Source organism: Triticum urartu, chromosome 2A, assembly GCF_056163025.1.
Source record: "Triticum urartu cultivar PI428250 chromosome 2A, HENAU_Tu73, whole genome shotgun sequence".
Lineage (NCBI taxonomy): Eukaryota > Viridiplantae > Streptophyta > Magnoliopsida > Poales > Poaceae > Triticum > Triticum urartu.
The window spans coordinates 105,049,085-105,074,482 of NC_141874.1; the positions used below are offsets into that span (position 1 = coordinate 105,049,085).

The 25,398-nt window shown below is 46.0% G+C and overlaps 1 protein-coding gene and 1 pseudogene across 1 annotated transcript; one reads left to right on the plus strand and one right to left on the minus strand.

The window, feature by feature from the left end:
* Positions 1–24,333, plus strand: part of LOC125535243 (peroxidase 2-like) — a 35,482-nt pseudogene extending 11,149 nt beyond the window's left edge.
* Positions 19,614–22,501, minus strand: LOC147984115 (protein FAR1-RELATED SEQUENCE 5-like). The gene is made up of 5 exons (XM_087545655.1): positions 22,358–22,501; positions 22,218–22,283; positions 22,000–22,125; positions 20,285–21,915; positions 19,614–19,644 (listed from the first exon to the last, which is right to left on the minus strand). Exons 1-5 carry the CDS (start codon positions 22,499–22,501, stop codon positions 19,614–19,616), a joined length of 1,998 nt encoding a protein of 665 aa, XP_087401781.1.
* Positions 24,334–25,398: the final 1,065 nt, after the last annotated feature.

Sequence of the window (25,398 nt, forward strand, 5' to 3'; positions counted from 1 at the left end):
TCCTGCCTGTCGCTTCTGGATTCTGTAGTATCCTCTTTAGCGGAAAACGAGTGACAACTGTGATCTCATGTGCTTGGAAGTAATGGCGCAGCTTTCTCGAGGCCATGAGAAGTCCGAAAAGCAATTTCTGCACGCTAGAGTACCTTGACCTAGCCCCCTGCAGAAGGGAACTAACAAAGTAAACTGGGCGCTGTACCATTCTCTTCTGTATCTCCTCGCGCGTCTACGCAGATCCATCCATGTCGGGACCAGAGCTTGTCGGGGAAGCCCCCTGCTTGTCGCTGGATGCGCCTGCCGTGGTTGCTGGCTCGTCATCTGCCTCCCTCTCTGCTACTAACGCAGCACTAACCACTTGATTGGTTGCCGCTATATACAGCAGCAACTTCTCTTTTGGCTTAGGTGCGACAAGTGTTGGAGTGGAGGACAGGTATCTCTTCAAGTCTTGCAGCGCAGCCTCCGCTTCCAGAGTCCATTTCATTGGACCTGCCTTTTTCAATATTTTGAAAAACGGCAGGGCGCGCTCAGCAGACCTAGAGATAAACCTGCTGAGAGCAGCCACGCAACCGGCAAGTCTTTGTACATCCTTGACGCGCTTTGGTGCTTCAATCTGCTTAATGGCCTTGATCTTGTCGGGATTGGCTTCGATTCCCCGCTGAGACACGAAGAACCCGAGAAGCTTGCCGGAGGGGACTCCAAACACACACTTCTCGGGGTTGAGCTTGAGGCTGATCTTGCGCAGATTTGCAAAGGTCTCGTCTAAATCTTGAATCAGAGTTGCCTTGTCCTTGCTCTTGACCACTATGTCATCCATGTAGGCTTCCACATTTCTGTGTATTTGTGGCTCAAGAGCGACATGGACTACCCTTGCAAATGTTGAACCAGCATTTTTTAAACCAAAAGGCATCCGTATGAAACAGTACGTGCCACATGGAGTGATGAATGCGGTCTTCTCCTCATCCTCTTCTGCCATGAAGATCTGATGGTATCCTGAGTATGCGTCAAGAAATGAAAGCAAGTCACATCCGGCCATGGAGTCAACAATCTGGTCAATGCGCAGCAAAGGAAATGGGTCTTTGGGACAAGCTTTGTTAACATCGGTAAAGTCGATACAAAGTCTCCATTTCCCATTCGCCTTGCGCACGACTACAGGATTGGCCAACCACGTAGGATGGAGCACTCCTTTGACAAGGCCTGCTGCTTCCAACTTCTTGATCTCTTCTGCGATGAAGTCTTGGCGCTCCACTGCTTGCTTCCTGACCTTCTGCTTGACGGGCCGCGCATGAGGACAAACGGCAAGATGGTGCTCAATTACTTTCCTGGGTACACCGGGGATGTCAGACGGTTGCCACGCAAACACGTCGACGTTCGCCCGCGGGAAAGCAATGAGCGCGCTTTCCTATTTAGGGTCGAGAGTGGCACTGATGGTGAAGGTACCACCAGTGCCGTCCTCCTTGGCGGACACCTTCTTGGTCTCTGGTGGAGCTGCCATTGTCTTCTTACATTTGCCGGTGGAGCTCGATGGTGCGTCCTCGGCGGCAGCGCAGCACTCCGAAGAGGTGCGCTTGCCGGAGTGGGCATCAGAACTCTTGCCGGGCTTGGTCTTCTTCTTATTCCCCCCGGGAGCTTCAACGGCAGGTGACTTGCGATCTGTTGCGGCTGCCGCTTCCCGGTAGATCTTGTCGGCGCAGATAAGAGCATCCTTCATGTCGCCAGGGACAGAGATGACGCTTATCGGGCCTGGCATCTTCAGCATGTTGTATGCGTAGTGAGAGGCTTCCATGAACTTGGCGAGTGCTGGACGGCCGAGTATCCCATTGTAAGGCAATGGAAAATCGGCAACGTCAAAAGTGACCCTCTCAGTCCTGAAGTTCACCTCGCTGCCAAATGTTACTGGCAACGTGACCTTCCCCTTCGGCTTGCTCCTTCCCGGGTTGATTCCTTGGAATGTGCCGGTCTCTTCAAGCTCGCTGTCAGGGATCTGGAGTTTCTGGAGTACAACGGAGGAGATCAGGTTCAAGCCGGCCCCGCCATCAACTAGCATCTTAGTGACCTTGAGGTTGCGGATAGTTGGTGAAACCAACATCGGCAAGCACCTGACTGTAGTTGTGCGATCAGGGTTGTCCTCAATATCAAAGATGATAGGCGTGCTGGACCATTTCAGAAGCTTGCATGACTCGACAGGTGGTTCCGCCACGTTGACTTCCCGCACCCACTGCTTGAGTTGGCGGTGCGAAGTATGCAGAGAAGCACCGCCATCAACTCACAAGACCTCTGTGGCTTTCTGGAACTCCTGCTCACTAGTCTCGACACCATCCATGTCTTCGTCGTCGTCATCTTCATCCTTGTCGCGGCCGCGGGGAGGTCTGTCTCCTTGCCGCTGCTTGGCCTTGCCGCGGCGTCCTCCCCTGCCGGCGCGCTTCTTGCCGGATTCTCCAGTGCCTCCTTGGGCCCTCTCCTTGTCGCGTCGCTCGTATTCAGCCTTTTGCTGCTGGACAAGCTGCTCGACCTTCTTGCAGCTCTGGATCTTGCAGTACTGCTTGTCGGTGCCGTCCTGCTTGTCGGCGACCGCCACAGTCTGGCAGTTGGTGCATGCGGCAATCTCCTTGCCGGAGCTACCAGCTTTGGCTTTCTTGGCGCCACCTTCGTTGCCGGACTGCTCAATGACTAGCACATCTTTGCCTTTCTTCTTCCTGTTGTTCCGCCGCCGGTTTTTCTTTGCCGGGGTAGCATCCTCGCTGTCAGATCCTCCTGCTCCTATATTCTCTTTGGGGAGTTTCCTCCCTTCCTCAGCACGTGCACACTTGTCGGCCAGGGCATACAGCTCACTGACGTCTCTGATCTTGCACATCGCCATCTCCTCCCGCATCCTGCGGTTACGCACGTTCTGATGGAACGCGCTGATGACCGCGGCAGGGTGGACATCTGGGATGTTGTGCTGTACACGGCTGAATCTCTGAATGTACTTGCGCAGGGGCTCTCCTTCCTTCTGGGCGAGTAGATGAAGGTCACTCTCTTGGCCATGAGGTTTGTGGCCGCCTGTAAAGGCGCCGACAAACTGATGGCATAGGTCTGCCCAGGAGGATATGGAGTTGTCCGGCAAGTGCATGAGCCAGGACCTGACGTTGGGCTTGAGCACCAGCGGGAAGTAGTTGGCAAGGATCTTGTCGTCCTGCCCCCCGGCAGCCTGCACCGCGATGGTGTAGATGCTGAGGAACTCCGACGGATGCGACTTGCCGTCGTACTTCTCTGGTATGTCTGGCTTGAAATTCTTCGTGCTGGGCCACTGGACTTGCCGCAGCTCACGAGTAAACGCAGGGCAACCTTCCGCGTACGGCAAGTCGCCTCGTTCCCCTGGCGCATGCATGTTGACAGAGGGCCCAGCGCGCTGGTCCGATTGATGTCGCGCTTCTCTTCGGCGCTCGATGCGAGTACGAGCGTCTTCTTGCTGTCGTTCGTGAAGAACTTGGCGCTGATCGCGACGAGCTCGTGGATCTGATGACGCGGTGGAATCGCTGTCGAGGTGGATCCGGCGAGTCGGCGATCTTGGCCTTCGGGGCGGAGAGTGCACAGTGGTTGCACCCCCACCGGTCTTGTCGCCACCGGCTCGTGCTTGGTTGACTTGCCGCGGCTGCGACGTGCTCGGCTGCCGTTGAGTGTCGCCGTTGGCAAAGCCGATGAGACTCTGAATGGTGGCCCTCCAGTCGTCGATCTTGTCTGCCGTTGGAGGGTAGTCCAGGAGCAGTTGAGCTCGCGCCAAAGCTTCTGCTGTAGTGGCGGGTGGCGGTGGCGAACGGTGCGAGGAGCGGGATATGCTCGGACTTCTAACTATGTTAGAAGGAGAAATATCCCGTCCTGGCGACCGTGCCTCGCTCGTGCCAGCATGTTGGCATGCATGCTGGTCTTGAGCACTCCGAGATCCACCAGCTCGATCTTGGTCCAGCAAACGCATGGTACCGTGAGTACCATGACGCTGCCGGTCCCGCGCCTCCTGAGATGGGCGCGGTGCATGTACGGACGCCGAGGTCTTGGAGTGCGCCCAGTCGTTGTGGGAGCCGGCTACGCCTCCGATGGGCAGCGCAGCCTTGTCCTTGGACCTGGCAGCACCGTGAGCTCCCTCGTCGACGCCCGTTCTTCCGACGGCGTCTGCCCCATCAGCCGTTTGCTCCGGCGGTGGTGGGTTCGGCGCCGACGGAGCAGCCGCCTCCGAAGCCTTCTTCTTCGGCGGCATGTCGATGAAGATGATGAAGATCTAGCTCGTGTGAACGTCGGATCTAGTTCACACCACCACGACCCCTACCTGGCGCGCCAAAGATGTCGGGGGACTAATCCACGAGCACCTATGGGACCGGCGGACCGAGTCCCTTTCGGTTCGGCGAGGGCGAGGGTCACATGAAGAGCGGATCGAGGCGAAGCACACGAGCAGTTTACCCAGGTTCGGGCCGCACGGATGCGTAAAACCCTACTCCTGCTTTGTGGTTTGTATTGAGTTCTTGCTCGCGAGCGCGGAGTGCTATAGTACACCCCAGCAGCTAACGAGACCGAGCGTGAGTGTTCCCTTCCTCTCCCTCCTCCTCCTCCACGTTGCGCATGGGCCTCCTTTTATATGCTCAAGGGTTCACCGACAGGTGGCAACGTAGACAAGGGTAAAAATGGAAAGGTGTTGCGGTTGGTACAGCTACCTGCTACAGTGTATCATACCTAACCCTGACGGCAGGGGACCAGGGCATTAAATGCCCGTCTGCGTCGCCTAAATAGTGCAAAAGGGACCGTCAGGGACGCCACCGCTTGCCACGATGGCAATCTTGTCAGTGCCGCTTGCCACCGCGCACCGCTGGCTGCACAGCCTCCTGCCACGTATGCCTGGAAGGGTCCCAGAGCGACACGTTGGTGGATGTGCTGGAGCGCGGGCACAGAGTGGTGGCTTGCCGCGGCAAGCGCCTTGCCGCGGTCGTTGTCTTGTCGTGTCCGGGAGCTTGTCGCTCACCGGGCCTTGTCGGGACGCGTGGCGTGTCGCGGCAAGTTCCTTGAGATGCCTTGGTTGGCCTTCCCGGCAAGCTCCTCTTGCCGGCGTCTTGTATCCTTGGCTTGGATACTTTGTCCTTGAATGGCTCCAAAGGAACCACGGAGGATCTTGGCGGTCACCCGGCAAGCCTTGTCGCGGGATGCTGCGACTGCCCGTGCACAAGTTCGGGATACTAGGGTTCCCCTACTCTAGTACACCGACAGCATTATAAATTAATAAAAAATTCAAAAAAATATAAAACCTTTGAAACCCACCATTGTGTGTGCAATATATCATGTGTGCCAAAGTTGAGGTCATTTGGAGGTGGTCGAAAAAATGACCGCATTCCGGAGGGGCCATTTGGTCCTAACTTAAGCCAGTTTTTGAAAAAATGTGATTTGTCCCACCACCTCCAAATCACACAAACTTTCTTGAACATGGTGACCCACATGTGCCAATCATGGATATGAAAGAATTTGGAAGAAGAATATTTTACAATGCCCCCCTGATGTATAAACCGATATTTTGACCAGTCAGTCTAGAGGGCATTATAAATTAATGAAAAATTCAAAAAAAATAAAACCTTGGAAACCCACCATTGTTTATGCTATAGATCATGTGTGCCAAATTTGAGGTCATTTGGAGGTGGTCGAAAAATGGCCGCATTCCGGAGGGGCCATTTGGTCACTTAAGCCATTTTTTGAAAAATGTGATTTTTCCCACCACCTCCAAATCACACAAACTTTCTTTAACATGGTGACCCACATGTGCCAATCATGGCTATGAAAGAAAATTTGGAAAAAGAATGTTTTAGAATGCCCCCCTCAGGTATAGACCGATGTTTTGACCAGTCAGTCTAGAGGGCATTATAAATTAATAAAAAATTCAAAAAAATATAAAACCTTTGAAACCCACCATTGTTTGTGCAATAGATCATGTGTGCCAAATTTGAGGTCATTTGGAGGTGGTCGAAAAAATAACCGCATTCCGGAGGGGCCATTTACTTAAGCGAGTTTTTGAAAAAATGTGATTTTTCCCACCACCTCCAAATCACACAAACTTTCTTGAACATGGTGACCCACATGTGCCAATCATGGCCATGAAAGAAAATTTGGAAAAAGAATATTTTACAATGCCCCCGTGAGGTATAGACCAATGTTTTGACCAATCAGTCTAGAGGGCATTATAAATTAATAAAAAATTCAACAAAATATAAAACCTTGGAAACCCACCTTTGTTTGTGCATTAGATCATGTGTGCCAAAGTTGATCTCATTTGGAGGTGGTTGGAAAAATGACCGCATTCCGGAGGGGCCATTTGGTCTAACTTAAGCCAGCTTTTGAAAAATGAGATTTTTCCCACCACCTCCAAATCACACAAACTTTCTTGAACATTGTGACCCACATGTGCCAATCATGGCTATGAAAGAAAATTTGGAAAAAGAATATTTTACAATGCCCCCCTGAGTTATAGACCGATGTGTTGACCAGTTAGTCTAGAGGGCATTATAAATTAATGAAAAATTCAAAAAAAATATAAAACCTTGGAAACCCACCTTTGTTTGTGCAATATATCATGTGTGCCAAAGTTGAGGTCATTTGGAGGTGGTCGAAAAAATGACCGCATTCCGGAGGGGCCATTTGGTCTAACTTAAGCGAGTTCTTGAAAAAATGTGATTTTTCCCACCACCTCCAAATCACACAAACTTTCTTGAACATGCTGACCCACATGTGCCAATCATGGCTATGAAAGAAAATTTGGAAAAAGAATATTTACAATGCCCCCCTGAGGTATAGACCGATGTTTTGACCAGTCAGTCTAGAGGGCATTATAAATTAATAAAAAATTCAAAAAAATAAAAAACCTTGAAAAACCACCTTTGTTTGTGCAATAGATCATGTGTGCCAAAGTTGTGGTCATTTGGAGGTGGTCGAAAAAATGACCGAATTCCGGAGGGGCCATTTGGTCTAACTTAAGCCAGTTTTTGAAAAATTGTGATTGTTCCCACCACCTCCAAATCACACAAACTTTCTTGAACATGGTGACCCACATTTTCCAATCATGCCTATGAAATAAAATTTGGAAAAAGAATATTTTACAATGCCCCCCTGAGGTATAGACCGATGTTTTGACCAGTCAGTCTAGAGGGCATTATAAATTAATGAAAAATTCAAAAAAATATAAAACCTTGGAAACCCACCTTTGTTTGTGCAATAGATCATGTGTGCCAAAGTTGAAGTCATTTGGAGGTGGTCAAAAAAATGACCGCATTCCGGAGGGGCCATTTGGTCTAACTTAAGCCAGTTTTTGAAAAAATGTGATTTTTCCCACCACCTCCAAATCACACAAACTTTCTTGAACATGGTGACCCACATGTGCCAAGCATGGCTATGAAATAAAATCTGTAAAAAGAATCTTTTACAATGCCCCCGTGAGGTATAGACCGATGTTTTGACCAGTCAGTCTAGAGGGCATTATAAGTTAATGAAAAATTCAAAAAAATATAAAATCTTGGAAACCCACCTTTGTTTTTGCAATAGATCATGTGTGCCAAAGTTGAGGTCATTTGGAGGTGGTCGAAAAAATGACCGCATTCCGGAGGGGCCATTTGGTCTAACTTAAGTCAGTTTTTGAAAAAATGTGATTTTTCCCACCACCTCCAAATCACACAAACTTTCTTGAACATGGTGACCCACATGTGCCAATCATGGCTATGAAAGAAAATTTGGAAAAGAATATTTTACAATGCCCCTTGAGGTATAGACCGATGTTTTGACCAGTCAGTCTAGAGGGCATTATAAATTAATAAAAAATTCAAAAAAATATAAAACCTTTGAAACCCACCATTGTTTGTGCAATAGATCATGTGTGCCAAAGTTGAGGTCATTTGGAGGTGGTCAAAAAATGACCGCATTTCGGAGGGGCCATTTACTTAAGCGAGTTTTTGAAAAAATGTGATTTTTCCCACCACCTCCAAATCACACAAACTTTCTTGAACATGGTGACCCACATGTGCCAATCATGGCCATGAAAGAAAATTTGGAAAAAGAATATTTTACAATGCCCCCCTGAGGTATAGACCAATGTTTTGACCAGTCAGTCTAGAGGGCATTATAAATTAATAAAAAATTCAAAAAAATATAAAACTTTTGAAACCCACCTTTGTTTGTGCAATAGATCATGTGTGCCAAAGTTGAGGTCATTTGGAGGTGGTCGAAAAAATGACCGCATTCCGGAAGGGCCATTTGGTCTAACTTAAGCCAGTTTTTGAAAAATTGTGATTTTTCCCACCATCTCCAAATCACACAAACTTTCTTGAACATGGTGACCCACATGTGCCAATCATGGCTATGAAATAAAATTTGGAAAAAGAATATTTTACAATGCCCCCCTGAGGTATAGACCGATGTTTTGACGAGTTAGTCTAGAAGGCATTATAAATTAATAAAAAATTCAAACAATTTCAAAAAAAATTATTAGATGACATGAAGGTCAAAACATTAACTTGTCATATATGCAAAAAAAATATGTGTATTGAATCAATACACAATGGCAATATGCCAAAAAAATTGCCCACCTACCAGAGTAGAAGAATTCATACTCCACGGCCTGCATACGACTAGGAACCCTGTTGTGCATGGGCCAGGATGCAGGCCCGTGGTGCAGAATATCTCTGCTGCTAGTAGGCCCCACGGGGCAGAGGGGACAAGAGTTAGGCAATGTACTGCCTGCAATTGATAGGAGCTTGGGAGGGGAATCGCAACAGGGTATATAAACCGGTGCGGCGCTCTCTCGCTTGGCGAGGTGGGACTAAACTCCCACCACCCAACGGCTATGCGCTGCGATGTGCCCTACGCGGCTCCGCCTTGGGCCCAATTCGGGCGGGCTAGCCCAGGGCAGCCTTACTCCGCTCGCTGATACGTTTTATATTTTCTTTGTTTCTTTTCTTGTTTATATTTCTAATATTTAAAATCAAGTCTCTTTTTTTCTATATTATTTCTAACAGTGTTTACTAAAATTTAAAAAATATGCCAAATTCTGTTGTGTTTTATTTCATTTGTTCATACTCTTTTGTATATTGATAATATTTACGAAATATGAACTAAAATGTTGTGTTTTAATTCAATTCTTCATTCCAATATTTCTTATCTTTATTATTTTTTAAATATTTTTAGTTTGTAAGATAAAATGTTATGTTTTATTTCACTTCTTCATTCTAATATTTGTTCTCTTCTTTATATTTGAAATATTTCCAAAATGTAAGATAATGTGTTGTCTTTTATTGCACTTATTCATTCAAATTTTTTCTTTTGTTTTCTATATTCTCCTCTTTTCTTTGTTCTGATAGTTATAAATTTAAATAATGTATGATATATTGTTCTCTCATATTTCACTTTTCATGGTTGTCTTTCCTAATTATAAATTTTATTTTCTGTTTCATACTTGAAATATTATTAAATCAAATATAGTTGGGACAATCACATGTATGCCTCCACTTGCACCATGTACTACAAGCAGGTTCTTCTTCTCGGTCTCATCAATTGATACCAAACTTTTATGCACACCCTACGATGACCATAGCAAGCATGCCGCGCAACTACCGTTCATTTCCGACACTCTATGCATCTTGTAGGCATTTTGCGGTGATAAAACCCTAGAACACTGTCGCGGCGTGACGCAACGTGTGTTTTGTGTCCGAACTCGTGCACACCCTGCCTGGGGGGCACATTGGCCATGCTCACATGCTCCTAAAAGTTGGGGTCATCTCATGCATGCCCCCACATGCACCATGTACAAGCCAGACCATTCGGGTCTGCCGGAGGGCAAGTTTGGAAGAGGTTTTCCTTGACGGTCCCACCAAAAGATCCTAAACTTTTCGCACACCGTACCATGACCATGGCATGCATGTGGTAGTAGAATTCATACACCACGGCCTCATTTTTGTTGAAATCCAATTAATATCCATGTGTATTACATGTAAGTGAGCATGTGTAAAATTTATTAGATGACTTGAAGGTCAAAACATTAACTTGCCATGTATGCACACAAAAAATTGTGTATTGAATGCAAGTGAGCATGTGTATAATTTAGTGTGTGATTTGAATATCAATACACATGGCAATATGCCAAAAAAAGTGCCCACCTACCAGAGCAGGAGAATTCATACTCCACGGCCTGCATACGACTAGGAACCCTGCGGTGCATGGGCCCGTGGTGCAGAATATCTCTGCTGCTAGTAGGCCCCACGGGGCAGAGGGGACGAGAGTTAGGCAATGTACTGCCTGCAACTGATAGGAGCTTGTGAGGGGAGTCGCAGCCGGGTATATAAACCGGTGCGGCGCTCCCTCGCTTGGCGAGGTGAGACTAAACTCCCACCACCCAACGGTTGTGCGCTGCGATGTGCCCTGCGCGGCTCCGCCTTGGGCCCAATTCGGGCGGGCTGGCCCAGGGCAGCCTTACCCAATGTTTTATATTTTCTTTGTTTCTTTTCTTGTTTATATTTCTAATATTTAAAATCAAATCTCTTTTTTCTATATTATTTCTAAAAGTGTTTACTAAAATTTAAAAAATAAGCCAAATTCTGTTGTGTTTTATTTCATTTGTTCGTTCTCTTTTGTATATTGATAATATTTACGAAATATAAACAAAAATGGTGTGTTTTATTTTAATTGTTAATTCTAATATTTCTTATCTTTATTATTTTTGAAATATTTTTAATTTGTAAGATAAAATGTTCTGTTTTATTTCACTTCTTCATTCTAATATTTGTTCTCTTCTTTATATTCGAAATATTTCCAAAATGTAAGATAATATGTTATGTTCTATTGCACTTCTTCATTATTTCAATTCCTCATGCTCACATGCTCCCAAAAGTTGGGGTCATCTCATGCATGCCCCCACATGCACTATGTACATGCAGGACCATTCGGGTCTGCCGGAGATCAGGTCTGAAATTGGTTTTCCTTGACGGTCCCACCAAATGGTCCCAAACTTCATGCATACCCTACGATGACCATGGCATGCATGCATGACAAGTATCGTACACTTGATGCATTTTCTAGGGTTTTCCGACGACAAAACCATACAACACTACCCTCACGTGACGCAACATGCGTTTTGTGTCCGAATTCGTGCACACCTTGCCTGGGGAACCACATTGGCCAAGCCCACAAGCTCCCAAAAGTTGGGGTCATCTCATGCATGCTTCCACATGCACCATGTACAAGCAGGACCATTCGGGTCTGCCGGAGGTCAGGTCTGAAATTGGTTTTCCTTGACGGTCCCACCAAATGATCCCAAACTTCATGCATACCCTACGATGACCATGGCTTGCATGCGTGACAAGTATCGTTCATTTGCGACACTCGATGCAATTTCTTGGGTTTTCTGGCAACAAAACCCTACAACACTACCCCCACGTGACGCAACATGCGTTTTGTGTCCGAATTCGTGCACACCTTGCCTGGGGGACCACATTGGCCAAGCCCACATGCTCCCAAAAGTTGGGGTCATCTCATGCATGCTTCCACATGCACCATGTACAAGCAGGACCATTCGGGTCTGCCGGAGGGCAGGTCTGAAAGTGGTTTATGCGTAAGCTACGATCTCACGAAATGATCCCAAACTTAATCCGTAACCTATGATGACCATGGCATGCATGCATGACAAGTATCGTTTATTTCCGACACTCGATGCATGTATAATATTGTAGAAATGATAGAGATACTATAAATATTGTTGAACATATACAAGTATACAATAACTAATAAGTGTCACAAAGAGTTTTTTTAGGGATGAACCAATGATATTTATTTTGAGGGAAGAAACAATGCAGGTAGGTGGGCCGGCCCAGACCGCAAATAAGTGTCGGATCCATATTGTGGAGCCCACAATGCTGCGCTTTCCATGCACGTCGATCACACGCACGTCGATCACAGGAGTATTTGCCGTTCTGTTACACAATTCTGGGATCGTGCTAATCCATATGTTCCTAATCCCTACGATTGAGGAGCACGTTTAGCCTCGCTTCAACGGAGGAAAATATAGATCGTGAGATTGGCCACAGGGAAGTTACGACGACCTAGGCATCGACCTCCTATATAATCTCCTCCTCCTCGCACATGTCGTCGACTAGATCGACTCCTGCCGGCGAGGCGTCGACAGCTCCGTCCGCCGCATCCCACACGCCACAAAAACCCCGAGAAGATCAAGGTCGTCCGCACGTGCAGGCCGACCTCGACGAACTACGTCGAGAACGCATCGCCGACTTCTTTCATCTCTGTCGACCGATCAAGTAAATTGTCCTCCTTCCCTCGCGCCTTCATAGCAAGCTACTTCCTCCGTCTCGTTGCTTTGATGGACTTAGGTTTACCACATATTGTCCACTAGTATGAACTCGACTAGATGCGTTCTGACCAGATGGCGTAGATGAAAACATTCTTTGGTTCTTTCATAGCATGGTAGAATAAGATGTTGTTTCTCGAGAAGCATGATGCAATACATTTTTTGTCACAAGATCCAATTATATTTTTCTCACACGATCCAATTATATTGTTGTGCACATAGAACATTAAAGAGTTATTAACATTAGATGTTGATGAACCTCAAATAGGTACCATTGCTATAGACTCTAGTTTATTTATAGCTGAACAATTTGTCACCCTGTTAGTAAGACAACCAGACGAATAAGTAACAGTTTACCATATTAAATTTATTGATTATATAATTTATATGATACTCAAAGAACTTGATCAGATGTAAGTAAATTCAATTACCAATTGTAGTTATTTTTTTATTGCCTCATGTCAGCACACACTTGGCTGCATGTTGCAGTATACATGGTGATAGTTTTGTATTTCCATTAGTGTTATTTTTGCATTAGTGTTAGCTACTGCCAGAAAGTTTTATATTTTTGCATGCCTATTGTTATTTTTGCTTTAGTGTTAGCTAATGTCACGAAGTTATATATTTTCTTTCAACAGGATGGACGAGCTGAATGGAGAAATAGTATGCGCAGTTGAGAAATGGTGCAAGCTTGTTGCAGATCTATCGAGCGGTCAACGCGCTACAGTGGCTGATACATCATTGCGCAGCATGCTGCAAATACCATCTATTAAGATGCGTACCCTGCTAATTAGGTATATGATTGAGAATTTTCAGGCCAGCACGGGCAGATTCATTATACAAGAGCAGGTTGGGGAGGTGACTCTCGGTGCGGTCGACGTCGAGTGCATCTTTAACCTTGAGAACCAAGGACTGTCCGCTTCGGACATTCTGACTGAAGAAGGCGAGGACATGAAGGAGCAGGTGCCGTCACAATTTCTCAGTAAGACATCAGAAAACATAGTGATAGATAATCTCATTGAGGACATAATTAAAAGTAAAGCCACCGACGATGATTTCCTTCGCAAAGTAGTGCTGGTCTTGTTAGGAACAATTATTGCTCCCATGTCGAGCAAGATTGTGCCAAAGCAGTACTACGCTTTGGTCTACGATGTGAAACGTATTTCAAAGATTAACTGGAATGCCTTCACCATGCGTGTTCTCCTTGATTGCCTCCGCATAGTGAAGAAAGGCAAACACCTCCGCCAATGGCCGAAAGGCAATTTGGCTCTCTTGCAGGTACACATATCAGACCTGTTGCATAATGTCAATTATCATATCATTGCAATTTTATGTGATGTATTTTACTAACTCTAAATCCTTATATTTTTTTGTAGTACTTGTACTGGGAGAAGGTGCAACCGGTCGAAGGCGAATGCGCCTATAATCCCAACTTGTCCATACAACCTCTTATGAGGAACTGGACAGAAGGTGCAGCCACTAGGAGAGTTCGACTATGATAATGGGCGCGGCCGTGGTAACGTAAGGGTAAGTCATTGTGCTTCGTCTTTCTTAAATGTTTTGTAACTTAATACTATTTATTTTTTATTCATCACATGTACTTCAATATCGCATGCAGATCGAAAATAATATCACCCAGGAGTATAGGGCTCAGGAGCCCAACATCCCAAATAATGCGCCTACCATGAAGCCAAAAACCAAGCCTGCAACTGGAAACGTAAAGAAGTCGACGACAGCCGCATTGTCGGAAGATTTGATGGAGCTTCTAATGAAGCGGTGCATGGACTTCATACACACCGAGATGAGGCAAATCCCTGATCAAGTTGGTGAGGTATCACACCCAAACTTTATAGTTTATAGTATGTTTGCTGTTTTAAACCATCCTACCATTATTAAGTTTATATTTCTATTGCAGAGGTTGTTGGAGAAGTTGAACAAAGAAGGTGTCATGTACAAGCCGGCTGCTGCCGTGCGATCCGCGGAGAATGATCCGGACGAAGTGGATTCGTTCGAGAATGGTCCATATGAAAAGAAGGAATTTGTGTACAAGGAAGACATGGACAGTGATGGACAGCCGATCATTGACATGACGCAGCCTGATATAGTGCTTCCCGACCATAAAACCGTACCTGAGGTACTATGTATTTATCTCGTTGTCTATAATTTTCTCGTTTAATTTTTTTCGTCCAGAAATGTTCACACGATTTAGTTTGCGAAACAGAAAACCCCACCGAAGCTAAATGGACACAAGGAAGCTTCACCTGTTAAGCGTAATGATGTATGTGGGGGTACACCGGAAAACCCTTGGGTGGTTGGTACTTCTACTCTAGCACCTTCATCGGACATAGACATTTGTCCATCTTCTGTCAGCAAGTTCATGGCTAAGGCGAATGGAAAAAAGGGTGCAACAATCGATAAGGATGAGGAGGTTATGTTCGGTAAGCGGAAGCGGACCGTTCCCAAGAAATTTGAATCCCCCTACGCACTTGACAAGCCCGGCAGGCGTACCAGCCGTGGTCAGAGAACCTCTAGTACTAGTACTGCTACTAGAGGTATCATAACTAACATTCTTAATTTTTTTTATTTACTACAAATGCATATGATCACCATTGTTGACGTTCATATTATTTCATGCAGCTCTATTTTCGAACAATAATGTGCCGGAGGTTGTGGCAGACGAGTTGATGCCGGAAATAATTGATGCAACTGTTTCATTTGTCGAGTTAGCTGCTAGCACTGAGAAGAACAAGAACAAAAAAAATTACTATAGTGAAGGCCATGGCATAACTCTGACTTCCGAAAGGATTCTACCGGTACTAGCTCATAGATGGCTGTCGGACGATGTAAGTACTACTTGCATGTCCTGTTTTTAAAATGCTCAAAAATCTATGTCTCAACTCTCAACATGTAATGCGTAGATATTCTATGCAGGTTATTGATGCTTATATGGGACATTTGGAGCTGCGTGTTGGTCATGATTGTTACCTTTGTCCAGCGTGGAGGTCCAAATTCCTTGTAGATCGTGCTATCGCACATGACGATCCATTGCCATCGAGCTGCAACATGGATAGTGCTCTGACCAAAGTTGGGGCAGTTAATAGAGTCACGAAAGAGTATACTGTGTGTGATGAGGTACGTAATGTTTGTGATTCATCACTACAGGATAGTTCATCAAGTATTTCTTTTGATCCGTAATGGTTTTTTGCACTGTAGACGTATATCGCGTTGAATATCGACAATAGCCACTGGATGACCGTGGTCATGCACATGATCAAGAAAGAATTTCAAGCTCTCGATTCGCTCTATCCTCTGGACCTGACTGAGAGGACTGTTAAAGCACTGGTAATGTAACCAACATTTGTACCATTGCTCTTACATATTGTTTATGATTGTTCTTTAACACTATCCTCTTTATAGCGAATGGCTATAGCACAGATATGCGTCAGGAAAATCTTATTACACCAGGGAAATATCCGGACTTAAGTAAGTGGCCTATCAAGGAGTATGACATACCCCAGCAAGAGGATGGGTGAGTTAATAGGACATCATGCACAATCAAACAACAACACACATGTTTGTATTGCCCACCGCTAATGTTTGCATATGTACCAGGAACTCTTGTGGCCTTTTTGGCACAGAATGTCTAGAACATTGGGACGGGGGAAAAATCACCCGCAAATTTACACATGTATGCTGTTATTTTCGTTTGTAGACTAGCTACTATGGTGGTGTAGCAACTTCGGTTCATGTAACCTTTATGTCATTTTTGCAGGCCACCGTTGATGCAAGGAGAAGACGTTTCGTCGCAGAGTTGATTATGTCACCTTCAAACTCGAAGGAGTGTGTGAAGAACAAAATTCGCGAAATCGCAAGCAAAAGGCGCGCCTGAAGAATTCATGCGGCATGCAAGATTGAAGTTTTAGTGGTTTGGATTTAGTCCGGTCGAAGGTTTCGACGGCATGATTATCTTAGGGGTTCTATCATTTTTATGTAATAAACAGGGCACATGCATGTGTATGTGTCTGTCAGACAATTCGCTCGTACAAGACAATTCGGTCATAAAATTCGCCCGGAGAAGACAATTTGGTCGTACCAATAAAGTTTTGGCTTCACTTATCAATTATTCTTGCTTAATATTTTTCTCCTTCTCCAATTTTTTATAATTTTATTTTTCACGGCTTCACTTATCAAGTGTTCTTGCTTAATATTTTTCTCCTTCTCCAATTTTTTATAATAGTCTATTTTTCTCTTCAACTGCTCTCGTAAGCTTCATATTAAAATTTTCACAATCTTAACTTTTTTTAAAACTCTACCAAGCTTAGCATTCTGCCTTAGCTATCTGCATGTCATCATCTTGCATAATCTCCTAGTAATTCCCCCTCATCACATTATTATGAAAAGTAGTCATGGTAGATAAGCAAATATATCGAGCCATAATGTAATATTACACTCATCAAAATTAGTCATGTCAGCTCGTTGGCTCTATCGCGTGTTATCAGGAATCATGTTTTTCTAGTTTGTTTTACAAACCCGTCGTTTTTTATTATATGTATAATTAACTTTTTCTGTACTCACCATAATGCCAGGCACGACCCATCTAACCACGTGAGGGGCCCCACAGGCGGGCTATCTTCCCGGCAGCGCTACACCAGCCCATTTTGCCAGGTTCACATCGATCTTTCCCCTTTTCTCGTTTACCTTTCCAAATCCCTAGCCCTCCCTCTCTATTTGCGCCTCCAAATCTCAACGGCGAAAGCATGACAGCGAGCTGGGCGTCCGGCGGCGGTGGCTGCGGCGAGAAGAGAGGTGGCGACCGCAAGTTAGGTCGAACCCTAGGTCCTGCAAGCAGGTGGGCCGGATTCAGTGGCAAGGAGGCAGTGGCGGAGGATCTAGTGGAACAGGGGACGGGGGTTTCGTGGGCGGCGGCGGGCCGGGAGAACCCACGGCTAGGGTTTCTTCAGTGCTACACTTTGGTGGCAAGAAGGTAAGTTCTTTACCATTGTTCTTTACATCCCATCATTATCGCCCATAATTCATCACCTGTGGCCATGACAAGCTCCATCTATGTGGTCATCAGGAAACTCCTAGTGGCCATGTCTGCATAGATGCAGACAATTTTGGCAGGGCACTCGGGGGACGTGTGTTTCAGGTTAGTCTACTGAGCATGATCTTCAAACTAGTACTGCTATTGCGGTCAAGCTGCAAAAAAGTTCAGTGTTTAACGCTTGCAGCGACAAGTTCAGTTATAAAATGACTTGAATTGCTCATGATTTATTTAGGATGATATCACTTCTGAGTATGTTGAATTGGTTGATGGGGAGTGGGATAGCAAAGCAAAGTCAGTCATTAAGTATCTTGCCATGAAGAACAAGAAACTGGAGACTAAGATTACATAATATGAAGTTGAAATTAAAAGGAATGAGAAAGAAAAGAGGGCAATGGTTAAGATGCACAAGGAGATATTGCTCTATAGGGATAGGATTTTAGGATTTGGAGGTCTTCTGTATCTTGGCCTGCTTGCCATTATGATTGCTGTCATAGTTAGCAAGTAGATTGTTCACAAAGTTATTGACATCATTGTAATTGACATGATGAAATGATGCTGAATTATTTGCTATTCAGTTTATGGGCAAAGTGTAACAGAGATTGCAGCATAAATAACATGGGGCCATCATGATTGGTAGATAGTGCACTTTTGGCATGTTCTATATTTGGCAGACAATGCACTTTTGGCATGTCCTGTATTTGACAGACAATGCACTTTTGGCATGTTCTATATTTGGTATGTGATGCACATGGGCACATCACCTAGCAACACTACTGATTTATGTAGCAGACTAGTTCATTGTCTTGTTGCAACATAGGAGCAACATCTAGCAGCTTCCATGCAACACTGAAGCAAAGCAACAATACATATTCAATAATCAGAAATTTAACTGAACTTGGCACTTAGGGTGAGCAGTAGATATTCAGCTCTTCAGCCACAAAGAACCCGATCAAACCGTACCGATTGCATAACTTATATGCTTACATATAAAAGCATACCTAACCAACATCAAACCCAAAATAATGTTAACTTATATGGTGAAATTTATAACAGCATACCTAACTTAAGATAACCAGCAGCTTCCTCCTCCTTCAGCAAATGTGCCCATCTTCACTTCTTCAGAAATTTGAGGCGGCGTGAGCAGCGCACCACACACGGAGAAGCCTTCTTCTTGACCACCGTTGTGTTGGACAGCTGCGCCACCTGATCCTGAGCCACCTCCTCTTCTTCCACCTTCACTATGTCAGGGAGGGGGGAAGGAGCTCGACATCGATGGGCATTGTCTTGCCACCCTCGACGGCGACCGGCACTACCATCTTCATAGCGTCCTCCTCGCCCTCCTCATGGTCATCAGGGATGACCAGTACCTCCTCCACGTCGTCCTCCACGACGTCAGAGCCCAACGGCAGCACTGGCTTCGACACATGGCGGACCTGGTAGTCCGGGCTGACGGGCGTAGGGACAGCGAGCTCGACGTCGATGCGGTCCGCCCTTGACGCGACGCGTGCTGAATCTGGCCGCAGCGTCATGGTGGTGGAGCGGTACATCCACCACCTTGGCGCTGAATAGGGGAGTCGCTCAGCGTGGCCTCTCGCATTGCCCACACGAGTAGGACAGCCGGCGGGACGCCGCGGCCGTAGGGGAAGGCGCGCTTCCTCTCGGCGTCGGTGAGGACTTTGACGAGGCCACGCGCGTGGTTGACCAACATCTCCGTGCTGGGGAACCAGCCGCACACCTCCGTCAACTACGCGCGCCACCCCTCGTCATCGCCGGCGAGGTCCATCATCGCTCTCTGCCAGCCGAGGCTTCTCTCCATGGAGGCGGCTGCAGCGGTCGCCAGCGAGGGTATTCTCAATCTACTGTAGGTGGGGATAAGAGGGGAGTTCGAACCGGCGCCCGTGGGAGGTGGGTGAGTGTGTGGTGGGGGGAGAGTGGTATAGTTACTTATTTAATGGCATTTAGGACGTGGGCAGGGGAAATGTACAATAATATTCTTTCTACCTCCCACCCCGGTCATTACACAGTAAAGAATTTTTTTGATTTTTTTACAGGGAAACATCTTACTTTATTTAAACAAAGACTGGGATCTCGTCTGCTAATACACTAAGGATACAATCAGGGGGCCAAAGCCTGCAAAACAAAGAAACACAAGCGCCTACAGCTACCTTAGCCAAAGTATGAGCCGGCCGATTAACACAGTAAATAATTGAAGCAAGTGTTCTACTCTTGTTCCTTCTCCACTTTTCTGCACCTGATAGAAGACAAGCTAAGTTAATGAATGATACAAACTTTAATAATCCGCAATGCATACAAACACTTACTTCTGATTTAGTTTGCATTTCTTGCTACGTCTAGTGTGTCCTACCAATTTGCAAGCGCCGCACCGGGTTTTCGACTCATCAAAAGAGAGTGGTCTACCATTTTTCGAGACAGGGCGGCTCTCATCTGCCTTTGTTGCACCTTTGCTTGACACTTTCATAGGATCTTTAACCTCAATCATGTTGCCTTCACCATCGTCCACATATTCAACTTCACACTTACTGACGTCATTTGTTTGCTTCAATAAATTTTCCTGTAGCAGATCATACTCATGACTCTTAGCTATCACAGCCTTCAAACTCTCCTGTAACTGATCCCACAAAGCAGGGTGTTTGCATGCCGCATGCATAGCTTCAGACGCTAACACACTGACCTGGCTATATTTCATTCTTTCCCCGGCCCCAGTCCAACCAAATCCCAACAAATCACTTGTGCGCCTCGCGGTTAGTCCCAACCTTGCTTCTTTCGTGAACCGAATAAGAACTAAACACTTTGGTATTTAAGATATGTTCAAGTGCTTCAATATGTGCTTGCAAGGTAGACCCTTTCGAATCATTCTTCTGCAGCTGCACCTTATAGTTTCTGCGGAATTTACTGGTATATACTCCACCCAAAAACGGCGCTTCCGGTTATTCTTCCAGGCCACGATGTACTGCTGTGATCCATCTCCCAGCTTAATTTCTACAATCTCCATGCCGTCAATTTTTCTAAGATCATGCTGCAACATATAGAAGTTTGCTGGAGTGAAGACGTGAGAAGCAACTATCTCAAGTTCCCTCAAGCTAGTAACTGGCACCGGTAAACTCTGTGAGGCCGTGCAGTCATCTCGCGCCTCGTTTTCATGGATACGCACAACGGCGTTCTCATAGTGCAAAATTATATCCACCAGGGTCATTTCACCGTCTAGGTGGAGGTGAAGGCATGAGTTCAGGCTTTCACTCCGCTGGTTGCTTTTCATGCCAAGCCAAAACCCCTCTGTTAGATATGCCGTGGCCCACAGTCTCCTCTTCTTATACATCCGCCTCAACCATGTTACAGTTTTTTTCAACTGCCATTTTTTGGAAAATGCGTGCCATCTCTCCTCAAACGTTGCCGTGGACGTGCTGTAGTACAGAAGAGTTCGGAACTCCTTCAAGGACTTGTGACTAAGGTGAATCTTCATATTTTTCTCTATGTGCCACGTACATATACGGTGCCACACGTCTGGCAAGACATCGCGAATTGCCTTGATCATCGCAGCGTCGGCGTCTGTGATAACACTCTTAGGCATCTTTTGACACATGGACCTCAAAAAAGTCTGCAGAAGCCACATGTATGTCTCCTCGGTCTCGTCCGAAACTATGGCACAACCAAAAAAAGTGGTCTTCCGGTGATTGTTAAGACAAACAAAAGGTATGAATGGCATACCATAGCGGTTCATCTTGTACGTGCTGTCAAATACAAGCACGTCGCCGAAGTCCTCATAGTCATGACGAGACTGGGAGTCGCACCAGAACATCCTATTCAAATGTCCTTCCTTATCTAGCCTGTACTCGAAAAAGAAGCTAGGATCCCTCTGTTTCCTACTGGCCATGATGCCTATGGCTGTGGCAGCATCACCTTTTGAAAGCAGCTTCCTCTTCTCCTTGGCGCAAAGGTTGTATATTTCACGCATGGTAAAACCAACACCGCCGTACCATACATGCTTGCTGATGAAGCAATCCATCATGTCGTGAATTCTAATCCCTGCAGCTCCCATGGACATTATCTCATGCTTCTGGTACTCTTTGATTTTTCTGTGGGACCAAAGAAAAGGTACCTCGTCCGGTCCTGCCAACATATGGCTATGCTTGTCCTCAAAACTTTCAACATACCAAACCCCACGCTTTTGGTCAAGCTTGACGGTCAGGTGCGCTTCGCAAAAGCAGCGTGTCTCGGCTCTGAGCCTACGGCTGTGTCCTTCCTCGGTTAGCAACTTGCTGTCACGTTTCCCTTGTCTTGAACAAACAAACCGCCTATAACGCATATGACGTGACTCTGTTTTGCTATACCTGACCTTATTCTTTCTAATGCTGAAACCATTATCTCTAGCATAGCTGTTGTAGAAATCATACGCAGCATCGTGAGACGTAAAGGTCATTTCCATTATCTGCATGAACATATCCCTCTTATCATCTGCACTGGCAGTATCTTGGACATTCTTTGCACCAGCATCTTGTGTCACCTACACAATCAAACCACAGCCATGAAAACAGATTTCTATGGTTTAACATTACTTACTTCCATAGAACATTGATTACACACATACCTCACTCATGATGACCGAAGACTCGGACTCCCCAGAACCAGGTGCATCTAATGATTCGTCGTTAAGGCCTGTCTCCGCGCCGGATTCACCGTAATAGTCGTACGCATTATGACATTCGGAAATGAACTGAAAATACAACACAAATACATAATTACTTATCATATAATATTCCAGAAGAAATTCAATTTGCATGCCAACAAAAATTTTCACTTACGTACCTGACTAATGTAATCTTCATTCGAGAGCTCCGAGTTGTTTTCCTGATCATCATCAAGCTCATCGATCTATAAATTTTCAACACAAAGATTTAATGTTGTCGGATGCCACCAAAAAATTACAACATGACAATGCCACTCACATTAAGATCGTCCCATTCGTTCCCATTCTCTGACCGATCTTCACGATCTGAATTTTCATCATTTGACCAATCTTCTATCCAGTCTTCCATCAGTTCTCCAAACTCCATGTCTACCATGATATCAGTTAACTCCTCGTCCGCCATTTCCTACAACCAATATTATGTATCATCACATGTGCAAACATTATCAATGATGAAATATAAAACACATAGCACACGATCACGGATGTTATGTAAACAACCGCAACCGAGGTCGTTCGGATCTGCCAAACTTATCAAGGAAGATGGCCACGGCACCTGTCGTGATCACTTTCAATCGCGAGGAACTGCACGATCTCAAAACCTAGCTAGATCTGTGATTACCTCTGCCGCCGGATACCTAGGTTAGCCACCACATCAAATAACGATACTGGTGGTGCGCACAGCCGACGGCAACCGACGCTACGTGAACCCAGATCACGAGGAGCAGCACTACCGGAACAAGATCCACGATCGCATGCGCCGCCGGGTAGCTAGGTTACCCGCTCCGCTAGGTTAACCACTGCCATTGGCGCGGCGGCAGTTCGTTCGATGTTGCCGCGAGCAAGACTAGAGGGGGGGCGCGGGATGCGGTACCTGTGCGCGATCGTTGGAGATTCACGACGTTGTCGCGCCCGCTGTCCGACGAGATCGCCGGCGACGAGATAGCCGCCGGTGGAGATCTACTACGTGACTTATGGAGCTGCGTCAATGCTCGCGAGATTGATGGAGCTGCTCGCGTGAATGATTGGATTCGGCAGGTCTTACATGGACGTGAGGTCGTGTGATGTTTTTTTTCGGACCAGGGTATTGTACGTATACGGTCTGGATTATACAGGGCTAGACAGGGCTTGAATTTAGGCTGCGGCGAGCCAGGAAAAAAACAAAATCGCGGGGACAAAAATACCCCTTCAAAATTAGGTTAGGGGGGAGCACTGGAGCAGGGCTCGTGAGGAAGGCGGTGTACGCCAACCGTGGCATCGGCGCCGGGCTCATCCGCCTCTTCTTCCACGACTGCTTCGTCAGGGTATGTAAACATGCAAAACTGTCGCTACGTACGCACTCTTATATACATATAACAATGTACTTCGTCAGGGTATGTAAACATGCAAAACTGTCGCTACGTACGCACTCTTATATACATATAACTATGTGATTGTGATGTCACCGGACGTGACGAGCATAGTTCTTTTGTTGTGCAGGGGTGCGACGCATCGGTCCTCCTCGACCCGACGCCGGCCAACGCTCAGCCAGAGAAGCTCGGCATCCCCAACTTCCCGAGCCTGCGCGGCTTCGAGGTGATCGACGCGGCAAAGGCGGCGCTCGAGGAGGCCTGCCCCGGAGTCGTCTCGTGTGCGGACATCGTCGCTTTCGCTGGCCGCGACGCCACTTTCTTCCTCAGCAACGGGAAGGCGTACTTCGACATGCCAGCCGGCCGCTACGACGGGAACGTGTCCCTCGCCAGCGAGACCCTCTCCAACCTGCCTCCGCCCTTCGCCACCCTCCAGATGCTCAAGGACATGTTCGCCTCCAAAGGGCTCACCGTCGACGAGATGGTCACCCTCTCCGGCGCACACAGCGTCGGGATCTCCCACTGCTCGTCCTTCTCGGACCGCCTCCCGCCCAACCTCTCGGACCCCTCGGCCATGGACGCCACGCTCGCTGCATCTGTGCAGGTAAAATGCAACCGCACTGGTGACCCCGTGGTGGTGCAGGACTTGAGGACCCCTGGGGACCTAGACAACCAGTATTACAGGAACGTGCTCGATAAAAAAGTATTGTTCAAGTCGGACGCCGCACTCCGTTCGTCGGAGACTGGGGCATAAGTGCTCCTCAACGCCTGGATCCCTGGGCGGTGGGAGCAAAAGTTCAAGGCGGCCATGGTGAGGATGGGCAGTATCGAAGTCAAGACCAGGGCCAACGGGGAGATCAGAAAGCAGTGCCGGTTTGTGAACTAGCTAAGTGGTGGTTGAAAATATCACAAGAATTGACGCATATCTTATCTCGATTCTCCACGCTGGAGACTCATGAGAATATGCTAATGGGCATATCTTATCTTGATTCTCCACGCTGGAGACTCATGAGAATATGCTAATGGGCATATCTTATCTTGATTCTCCACGCTGGAGACTCATGAGAATATGCTAATGGTTTCTGTATGTGCCATTTTCGAGTTATCGTTGCTGTTTAATTTCAGATACGGTTATTTTTAGCAAAAATAACTATGACTATTTTTGCATTACATGTACCGACATTTTCTGTGCACTTGATTAATTAAAGAGATTATAATTACATTGTCTTTTGTTTTATAGGCACTTACTTTACCCAATTTATTTTCGTTCATTCTTGTTGTAACGTTTTTATTGGTATTATTGGCGTATTTTATTTATTTTTTGACAATCTTATTGGTATACTTTATTACACTACTAAAATCAAGACTTTTACCTAAAGCCGTGATCTTTACGTACAATGATCTCCTCAAGGGGGAAAAAAGCCATGCACGGAACAATCCAAGGAAAGGTAAATTTTATGTGAAAAAAAGAAGGAAATGATCACAAGACCCGGAAATTTGCAGGAGCACGCACCTGCCAAGCCCTGTCGGGCTGCTCGATTGCCTCGCGATTCGCGGAGTAGTTGAACCCCGCACAAGGGCATAATACATTTTTAGTTTCAGTCGTTGAAACTTACGATTTTGAATCAGAAACTTGTGATTCTCTTGCTTGTTCTTACCAAGTTTTGGAGATAAAATTTTAATATATTTTTTATTACAGTTGTAGGCATAAAATCATGATTTTATCGGTCTCTCTTACTAAGTTTCAAGAGCTGAAATTTAACACTAATTTTGAAAATTCATCAAAATGTATTCAGGATCTTATTTGAAAGGCCTCGTCATGAGAAACATGAATATAAAAACAGAATTAATTTTGACTTATCGTTGGAAAGATATAAATTTTTGAAAACTGGAAGCCAAAAATAAATCACGCGGGGAGACTAGGTGCCGTGAGACCTGCATGCCACAGATC